This window comes from Peromyscus maniculatus, chromosome 19, assembly GCF_049852395.1.
Source record: "Peromyscus maniculatus bairdii isolate BWxNUB_F1_BW_parent chromosome 19, HU_Pman_BW_mat_3.1, whole genome shotgun sequence".
Taxonomy (NCBI): Eukaryota; Metazoa; Chordata; class Mammalia; order Rodentia; family Cricetidae; genus Peromyscus; species Peromyscus maniculatus.
The window spans coordinates 33770214-33780829 of NC_134870.1; the positions used below are offsets into that span (position 1 = coordinate 33770214).

General features: G+C 41.4%; 1 protein-coding gene across 1 annotated transcript in view; it reads right to left on the reverse strand.

The window, feature by feature from the left end:
- Nucleotides 1–10356, reverse strand: part of Lars1 (leucyl-tRNA synthetase 1) — a 59163-nt gene extending 48807 nt beyond the window's left edge. Inside the window, exons 1-4 of the mRNA XM_076555117.1 lie at nucleotides 10043–10356; nucleotides 6893–7017; nucleotides 3157–3244; nucleotides 2544–2624 (exon numbers count right to left, since the gene is read on the reverse strand). Of these exons, the coding sequence (XP_076411232.1) occupies nucleotides 2544–2624; nucleotides 3157–3244; nucleotides 6893–7017; nucleotides 10043–10048 (300 nt within the window). The 5' untranslated portion in view covers nucleotides 10049–10356. The remainder of the gene's footprint in view (nucleotides 1–2543; nucleotides 2625–3156; nucleotides 3245–6892; nucleotides 7018–10042) is intronic.
- Nucleotides 10357–10616: the final 260 nt, after the last annotated feature.

Below are 10616 nucleotides of genomic sequence, written 5' to 3' on the forward strand. Positions count from 1 at the left end.
AAAAAAAATCAATTCTCGTTTTCTGATCTATTTTTCATTGAGAATTACTTCTAAAATAAGCTTTTATTTTGTTTTGTTTTTGAGAGAGGGTCTCACTATGTAGATCTGGCTTGCCTAGAACTCTCTATGTAGACCAGGAGACCAGGCTGGCTAAAAACTCAGAGATCTGCTGGCCTCTGCCTCCTGAGTGCTGGGATTGTATTGCTTTTTTGAGACATGGTCTCACTATGTAGATTTGGTTTGCCTGGAACTCACTATATAGATCGGGCTAGCCTTAAACTCATAGATATCCACCTGCATCTACATCCCAAGTACTAAGATTAAAGTTGTGCATACCATGCATCAGCAAATGAACTTGCAAAAATGATCAAAATAAGACGTGCATTACTGTATGTGTACAGATATACATCGCTGTACATTTTACTTGTTAGAAATAAGTACCTAATTCCAACAGATATGAATATATAAATTATTCAAAACACATTAAAAATGACATAGAAATCACTTGTGCATCAATGTGTGCTTTGTGTTTTTCCTTTTTCCTGAAACAGTCTCACAGTGTAGTTCAGATTAGCCTCAAACCCTCAATCCTCCTGCCTCAGCCTCCGAAGAACTGAGACTATTGTCCTGCCACAGCTGGCTAATGTATACTTTTACTTAAGCCCTTCTTTCAATAAATTTGCATGTACCCATGCATGTGCATACATGTGGAAGTCAGAGGACAGTCTCAGATGTCAGTCCCGGCCTTCCGGCTTAAGAGAGGGTCTCTTGTTCACTGCTCCATATGCCAGGCTAGCTGACCCTGAGCTTCCGGCAACTCTTCTGCTTCCCATATCCTAGTAGGGGGACACTAAGATTACACATTTGCATGCACTGCTGTGTCTGGCTTTCAGGTGGATTCGGGGCTCTGAATTCAGATCATCAGGCTTACTTGGTGTGATGATATGAATAAAAATGGCCCACCGCCAGGCGGTGGTGGCGCACACCTTTAACCCCAGCACTTGGGAGGCAGAGGCAGCAGATCTTTGTGAGTTCGAGGCCAGCCTGGGCTACAGAGTGAGTTCCAGGAAAGGCACAAAGCTACACAGAGAAGCTCTGTCTCGAAAAAAAAAAAAAAAAAAAAAAACAAAACAAAAAACAACAGCAACAACAACAACAACAAAAAAAAAAAAAGGCCCACCTAGGCCCACAGGGAGTGGCACTATTAGGAAGTGTGACCTTGTTGAAGTAGGTGTGCCCATGTTGGAAGAAGTGTGTCACTGTGGAAGCGGGTTTTAAGGTCTTACAAGCTCAAGTCTGGCCAGTGTGGCATACAGTCTCCTTCTGCTGCCTGCAGATCCAGATGTAGAACTCTCAGCTACCTCTCTAGCACCATGTCTGCCTACATGCCACCATGCTTCCCACCATGAATAAACCCCTAAACTGTAAGCCAGCCTCAACTAAATGTTTTCCTTTGTAAGAGTTGCCATGGTCATGGTGTTCCTTACAGCAATAGAAACCCTAAGACACTTGGCAAGTGCTTTACCCATTAAGCTATCTCCCCAGTCCTTCAAAAATTCTTAAATTAGCCAGGCGGCGGTGGTGGCAGCAGCAAATGCCTTTAATCGCAGCATTCAGGAGGCAGAGCCAGGCGGATCTCTGTGATATCGAGGCCAGCCTGGTCTACAGAGTGAGATCCAGGGCAGGCAAAACTACACAGAGAAACCTTGTCTTGGAAAAAAAAAATTAAATTTATTTTCACTATAACAAATTTAATTCATTTCATCGAACATTTTAACATAATATGGCACAAGTTAAATCCAATTCCAAGATCATAAATCAGGTATTGTTGGGGAATATTATTTTAAGGTGTGTTACCTTTGCTTATGTTACATTTGTTTAACTCTGTGAAGCTGTGTTACTGTGCCTGTCCAAAACACCTGATGGTCTAATAAAGAACTGAATGGCCAATGGCAAAGCAGGAGAAAGGACAGGCAGGGCTAGCAGGCAGAGAGTATTTATAGAAGGAGAAAACTGGGAGAAAGGATCTAGTAGCCAGAGGAGGAGGAGGACTCCAGGGGCCGGCCAGCCTCTCATCTACACAGCAAGCCACAGAGTAAGAGTAAGATTTACAGAAGTAAGAGAACGGGAAAAGGCAAAAGGTAGACAGGATAAGTTAAGAAAAGCTGGCAAGAAATAAGCTAAGCTAAGGCCAGGCATTCGTAAGTAAGAATAAGCTTCTGTGTGTGATTTATTTGAGAGCTGGGCCCCTGAAAAGAGCCAAGAAACAACAACAAGGTATAATTGTTTACTCTAAGCTTAAGAGTAGAAACCAAGGGCTGGAGGGATGGCTCAGAGGTTTAAAAGCACTGGCTGTTCTTCCAGAGGTCCTGAGTTCCATTCCCAGCAACCACAAGGTGGCTCTCAACCACCTATAATGAGATCCGGCATCCTCTTCTGGAGTGCAGGCATACATGCAGGCAGAACATTGTATACATAATAAATAAACCTTAAAAAAAATTAAGGAAAAGAAGAGTGGAAGCCAATCCTCTAAGCAATCTTACCTTAATAGGCATACCGGTACAGTGTAACCCAAAGGGAAACAGACAACTTTTTCCTTTTAATCTCTGGTATCCAACTGCAAACTACAGGAAGAGAATCAAGTTTAAATTATAAATATAAATGGTAGATGTACATAAAACACTAACTTTTGATGGCACTAATTTCCCTCTGCCCAGCTTTAGAACAGACACTCTATCACTACAAAATTCTTCTCCACTATCTTTTTTTGTTGTTTTTCACCAACACAGAAATTCTGAACATAAAGATGTCCAGAGCCCTGAACAAATATGCACATGGCATGGAAACAAAAGTATAAAAATTACACTATAAAAATTATTCTTAAGCCGGGCGGTGGTGGCGCACGCCTTTAATCCCAGCACTTGGGAGGCAGAGGCCAGCCTGGGCTACCAAGTGAGTTCCAGGAAAGGCGCAAAGCTACATAGAGAAACCCTGTCTCGAAAAACCAAAAAAAAAAAAAAAAAAAAAAATTATTCTTTAAAAGAAAGAATTTGAATTCCCTTAAAAGGAAATAAATTTTACGCATGCAATTTTATACAAACTGGTATTTATTATAGCCCCCCCCCCATCCCACCTTAGAAAACACAAGAGCATTACCTCACACTTGGATAAGGAAAACGTGTGTCCCAAATGAAGGCGTCCATTCATGTATGGATATGGGAAGGTGACAAAGTATTTGTCCTTGCTGCAAAATAATCATGTGAAAAAGAAAGTACGGAAAAGAAAATGTTAAATTTCTTTCACAATAAACAATGGAACAGAAAGGATGCCTGGTCATGCAAGTACTGTTCAAAGTCTAGTGTTTTAAGGAGCTGGAGAGATGACTGTGTTAAGAGCACTTGCTGCTAGAATAAGAGGACCCACATGACAGCTCACAATCATCTGCAACTGTTCCAAAGGCTCAAATGTCTTCTTCTGAACTATGCAGGCACAGCACTCATTAGTATACTTACATGCAGGCAAAACAACTCATACACATAATACAAAAATAAAATCTTTTTAAAAACAAAATAAAGTCTAGCTATTAAAAGGTAGCAAGTTTGGGGTGGACTTGCCTTTAATCTATCACTCAGGAGCCAAAAGCAGGTGGATCACACAGCACATGCAGTGGAGAGATTTCCTAAATATCACTGAATAGCATGTGCCTTGGAGAGATTTCCTAAATATCACACAGCATGTGCAGTGGAGAGACTTCCTAAATATCACACAGCACGTGAAGTGGAGAGATTTTCTAATATCACACAGCATGTGCAGTGGAGAGACTTCCTAAATATCACACCGCACGTGCAGTGGAGCACCTTATTAAAAGCTGTTTCATTTCTCAGATGATCTTCCATTTTCATAAGAAGTATTTGTAACATGTATTTATATCACACAGCATAAATGGCACATTTGTAAGTGTTAATTTTTCAGCTAGGATGGAAGGCAGAGACAGGGAGATCTCTGTGAATTCAAGGTCACTCTGGTCTACATAGTGAGTTCAAGGCCAGCCAGGGCTACATAGTGAGACCCTATCTCAATAAATAAAACATTCATTTTATTACGTCGTGTAACATAACTGAGCACTTACAAATGTACCCTCCAAGTTATAACTCAGTGAAGCCAAGCATGTGTGCTCTCTACTCCCGACAAGGGAAAACCAATAACTTCCACCTGGCTTTGTCATTCTCTTCCTTTTCCATAGTTTACAAATAGTGTGGCTCACTTGTGAATTTTTTTAAAGCACAGTATATTTCACAAAGACTTTTGCAATTTGATCTTCACAATATTAATAAACTTCTTCAACAAACTACATATCTCAACCGGTCATTCTTTTACTGAGCCAAGCATTATTGTGGTTCATTTTTTATTAAATTTATTTAATGTGGACTAAAAATTCTAAAAACAAACTACAGAAGCAACAAACCGTAGTTTAAGGTGTAACATTAGATACTGTATGCCAGCAATTTCTCTTTCAATTTAAATATATCATACTACATACATCCCACTAGAGTATAGCTAAGTAGTAAGGTAAGACAATAGAATTTTAGAATTAGTAAGCCCTATAAACAGCCTACAGTCACACCTTAAGTTCATCTGCTCTTAAAAACCTGGTTAATTGCCTGGTTAATACTTGGAAGGGCAGAGCAAGGAGTAGTCCTACATGCCTTTAATCCTAGCCCTTGGAAGGTGAAGGCAGGGTGAGTTAGAAGCCAGCCTGGTCTACATAATGAGTTCTAGGACAGCCACAGCTACATAATGGAGAGACCCTTCTTTTTTTTTTTTTTTGGTTTTTCGAGACAGGGTTTCTCTGTGTAGCTTTGCGCCTTTCCTGGAGCTCACTTGGTAGCCCAGGCTGGCCTCGAACTCACAGAGATCTGCCTGGCTCTGCCTCCCGAGTGCTGGGATTAAAGGCGTGCGCCACCACGCCCGGCTTGAGAGACCCTTCTTAAAAAAAAAAAAAAAAAAAAAAAAAAAAAAAAAAAAAAAAAAAAAAACTTAGAAGGACAGAGGTTTAAAAGACTCATACCCTGTGAATTCTTATCAACTTTGAGAAGTTTGCTTAGCCTCTCTGTATGTTTCACCATCTATAAAATGTAGCTTAGTAAAAGAGAGAGAGAGAGAGAGAGAGAGAGAGAGAGAGAGAGAGAGAGAGAGAAAGAAAGAAAGAAAGAAAGAAAGAAAGAAAGAAAGAAAGAAAGAAAGAAAGAAAGAAAGAAAGAAAGAGAAAAAGAATGAAAATTTGTTTACCAGGTTGGGGATAGCTTAGTTAGTTGATTGCTTGCCCAGAATACACAAAGTGCTGGGTCTGAGCCCCAACACCACATAGATCAAGCATGGTGGCACATGCCTATAACCCTAGCACTTAAGAGGTAGAGGCAGAGGATCAATTCCGGTCATTCTCTGCTACATGGCAAGTTTGAGGCTAGCTTGGGATAGTATGAAACCTTGTCTCAAAAAGCAAAAACAAGCATTCAATGTAAAGGTTATTAGGAAGCTAAGCGAGGGACTGGAGATGCTCAGTGGTTAAGAACATCTGCTGCTCTTCCATCAAACTCGAGTTTAGTTCACATACCTACACAGCAGCTCACAACTGTCTGTAATTCCAGTCCTAAGGGGCCTGATACCCTCTTTGGAGCTTTATATGCACCAGGTGCCCACACGGTGCACAGGCACACATGCAGGCAAAACACCCATAAAACACCATTTAAAAAAATAATAATAATAAATAAACATAATAAAAAATTCTTACAATTCAATGAGAATATTGAATAATATTCCTAGAATAATATTCCTAGCACACAGTAAGTTCACAGTTAGCCACCACCACACACATTTTTTCTTTTGTTTTTGTGTAGGCCAGGCTGGCCTGGAACTCAAGGATCTGCCTGCCTCTGCCTCCCAAGTGCTAGGATTAAAGGTGTGCACCACCGTGCCCTACTTGAACAAGGTCAACATATCCAAACTAAGGGTTCCACACTAATTTAACATTTTTGGTTTTTTGAGACAGGGTTTCTCTATGTAGTCCTGGCTGTCCTGGAATTCACTCTGTAGATCGAGTTGGCCTCAAACTCGGGGATTCACCTGCCCTGGCCTCCTGAGTGCTAGGATTAGAGGCATGGCCACTGTGTCCAGCTACTGCAGCATTCTTTTTGAGGACAATTACTTTGCTTTTGTTTTTCCTCCAATAATCACTGTCTACAATTTGCCTCAAGATTATTATCTTAGGGGCTAGAGAGATGGCTCAGCTGTTAAAGGCTAGGCTCACAACCAAAAATATAAGAGTTCGGTTCCCAGCCCCCAACAGCTGCCTCTCTAGCCACCAAAAAAAAAAAAAGGAAAAAAAAAGTTATCTTAGTATCAAAGCAATACAGTATTTATGAAATAAGATCAACAATAACAGTGCCCTTCAAAATTTTATTCTATATTGGAGTAATATCAGTAAGAATTTCCCAAAGAAAAACTTTCCTTTTATTAGTCAGTAAATACAAAACTTCAAAATACTCTCCTTTATAAAAATGTGAAAAAAATAGTTTTAAAAATCTGTATGGCTGGAAAGACAGCTCAGTGACAAAGGCTCAAGGTCAATCCTCAGGACCCATGCAGTAGTCATCAATTGATTCCTGTAAGTCATCCTCTGAATTCCACACAAGTATCATGACACACTTGCAAATACATACAAATAAAAAAAAATTTTTTAAATCTTAATATGAACAAAATCTAAGAATTACGTAGGAAGCGTCTGACTTGAATACATGGTGGAACTCAACTCCTTCAGTCCACCTCGTATTACACACACTTTCTCACATTCCTCTTCCTGGGGCAGCTGAACGTGAGGATCTCACCAACTCACCTGGTCTGTTTCTGCTTCTCCAAATGAGATGCATTGAGTTCAAACACTTTCTCGGCTTCCCATTTCTGCTGGACTTCTTTCTCAATCTTCTTCAAGAAGTCGACTTTGGCTGTTCCTTTTCTTTCCTATTAAATACAAAAGGACACAGAATGGCTTGCTTTAAGAAATAAGAGCCAGGGACACTACTGCATGCCATAATCTCAGGATCTAGGAGGTGGAAGTAAGAGCATCGAGATTCAAGTTCACCCTCAGCCACATAGCAAGTATGAGACCCTGAGTGAAAAACCAAGAGGAAAAAAAAAAGTCAGGCTCACAAAGAACTGAGCTGTTCACTGACAGATCAAATTCCTCATGCCTACCTCAAAATATAAATGAACAAGATTAAAAGTTAGTTATTGAACCCAACAGTAATGCCACAGGCCTTTAATCTGAGCACTCAGGAGGCAGAAGCAGGCGGATCTCTGTGAGTTCCAGGACAGCCAGGGCTACACAGAAAAACCCTGTCTCAAAAAACCAAAATCATAATAATCTACCTGAACTCACAACAACAAACTAGAGGAAAGGAGTCAGACTGCTGTCACTATAAAGGAGCTATACTTGAGGAAATAGATATTTCACCCAATCACAACATATGCATGCATTGAAACATATGGTAGGTACCTCATTAATACATATAATTTCTATGAATCAAGTAAAAAAAAGTTTTTTTGTAAAAAAAAAAAAGTTTTAATTGAAGAAAACAAAAAAAAAGAAAGAAAAAAAAGAAAGGCAAGAAATAGCATTGAAATTGATTCAAATCGTGTTTAGTATCTCCAAACAATTCCGTATCCTCAACCCCCAGAACATATCATATTGCCCAAGATCCTTGGATTGCTTGAATCACCCAGGCCTCTGCCTGATGACTTAACTCACATCATTTGACAGGGTCTGACCTAGAGGATGTTTGTCGAATACATAAATAGATGAAGAAAGTTCTGCTCATATAGAAAAAGAAAATTAGACTTATTAGCTATCTACTTCAAATCAATATATAAAATTTTTGAAATATCTTTTTTTTAAATGATACAAACTGGGTATGGTGGCACATACTTGTAATCCCAGCACTCATCAGGAGGCTGAGGCAGGATGATCACCTTGAGTTTGAGGCCTGCCTTAGCTACATGGCATGTTCCAGGACAGCTAGGGTTACAAAGAGAGACATTATCTCAGATAGACATACAGACAGAGCATAGATCTAGGTAGATGACAGAATAGTAGAAATGGAGAGTATAGACAGATGATGGGTAGACAGACACAGACAGACAGAGCAATAGATAGATAAAATTAGACACTACAATGTAATACTCTCAACATACTGCTCCTATTTAATTGGACCACATGAATAGTTACAAAAGTGAAGGCAATCCGACACAAAAAACATAAATTTGCTTTAAAAGCTAACATTTTTTATGTTATTTTTGGTAACTGGCTTGTGCAATTCTTGAGCACAAATTTTGTAGATGATAGAGTCATGTCACAGTATCAGAAGACTGGAGATGCCTGAGACTCTCATTTACTCCAATTTCCATTTTCCCTACTTTTGCCCATATCCTGGCTCCACCACTACCTAAACACAGCACCAGAAACACAACAGTTCTCTCCTGGTTTTCAGTCTAACAGTTCGGTACCCTCTTGATGCGCCAGTCTATTTTCGGCCCAACAGTCTTTTGTAAACTGCAAGGTGTACTATGGATCAAAGTATATTACTTTTTACTTACAGATATTTAACCTTGCACGATCAGAAACACACACCTCAAGAGAATAAAACAGAGAAATTAGTTCCTGCCTCTTTTCTTGAGGTTTTTCCTAGCTGGCTCTCTCTCTAACACTACTTCTCCCATAACGATGGATATGAATAGCCATGGAGATAAACACTTCAAATGATATTACTATAACTATAAATAGTCCTTTCAAGGTGGGTATGCAACATAATGGTAGGCCACTGGCCTAGCTTGTGCAAGGCACTGGGCTCAATTTCAAGTAAAACTTCCAGAAAAGGGGGGGGGGGAGGAGGAAAGAAAAACCATGATCTTCTGAAGAGCACAGATGAGTTACTTTTAAGCCAGACAGGATATTGCACTGCTGAAATCCAACCCCCTTAGAGAAGGAGGCAGGAAGACTCAGAGTTAAAGCTACCCAGTGAGTTTCAGGGCCACCTGGGCTACATAAGACTAAGGTTAAAGAAAAAATCCTAGCTCCAAAAATTCTTCAACCTTAGAGGGACCTTCTACTGATAATGGATTGATTCCCTTTTTCACCAATCCTTAGCCTGCCAGCCCACCCAGTGCCATCTTTCCACTGCCTCTCTGTGTCCACTTGTGCAATCGCTCTGGTTCCAGTTACTCTTCCTCACCATGCCTACCTGGAAATACCCTTCCCAGTCATCTCTGCTCCTCCACCTCGGTAGGCGAACGTGGCAGGAGGAAAAACCGCCTGTTCCCAGAGGCCTCAAGGAATACCTCTCATTTCTGAAAGTCAGTCGCTCCCTCCTGCTAAGCTATTGAGGCCGTCCCCCTCCCCAGGACCGGAGATTGAATTCAGGGTCTTGATCATGCTAGGTAAGAACTGAGCTATCTCGCCAGCCCTTTTCACTTTTCACTTTTCATTTTGAGACAGCTTTGCTAAGTTATTCGGGTTGGCTTTGAACTCATTCTATAGTCCACGCAAGCCTTTAATTTTCAATCCTCCTGTCTCGGTCTCCATAATAGCTGCGATTACTAGACCTGTGCCACCGGGTCCAGCTGCTTAATTTTAAATTAAAGTATATTTAAAAATCAGTGCCCTCGGAGACCTTAAACACATTCACAGTGAGGTGCCCGATGCTGGTTGTTGAAACGTTTACATACTCTTCTCTACCCCTATTTTAATTTGAAGCACGATGAAATTCCGTATTCGGAATTCAAGTAGTCCGTGTCCAGTGAAGACACCGGCTCAACTAGCGAGGAAAGCAAATGATTCTCCAGGAAATCCGTGCCTCAAGCGAGGGAAAGGCAGCTTTCAGGAAAGGAGGTTTCCCTTCCCGGCGACGGGCAGCATGTGGAGAGCCCAGAATACCCAAACAGCCGGGTTCCAGGGCCCGAACCTGGGGACGCTCTTCCCGCCCAAACTCACCGCCATGGTGCCGCCCAAATGACTCAAGATCCAGCACAGTGGTCCCGGTGATACCCTCAGAGAAGTGGCTCCAACTTTTCCCTCCCACTCGGGGAAGCCTAGCCTCCCAGGACACTAGAGCACACACTCCACACTTGCTGAGGCAATCTCACAGCTCAGCGACTACAACCGGGGGCGTCTCGCGGACAGCAGGGAGTTGTAGTTCCCAGACCATGAGTACTGAGAGCCAACTGGCATCTGTGAACTACAATTCCCAGAAGACAACGGGATGCCGGAAGTTGGTCGTAGCCATAGGCCCACTCCCAGGTGACACCGGCAGTGATGTCACCCGCACGTTGAACTACAAGATCCGTGATGCAGTTCAAGATGATGGACAGACGCAAGTGAGTACTAAAGGAGGTGGAGTTAGGAACGTGAACCTTCTCACCCCGTGGAGCTGTCCGTCTGTCAGGATGCCAGCATGCGGAATTGATTGCTATTCAGTGAGTGAGGTGCTAATTATGGCTTGCCACTATGCACAGGTATATATTACTACCAGTGGCGTTCAACAGCTCAGCATGTAGACATTTAATGG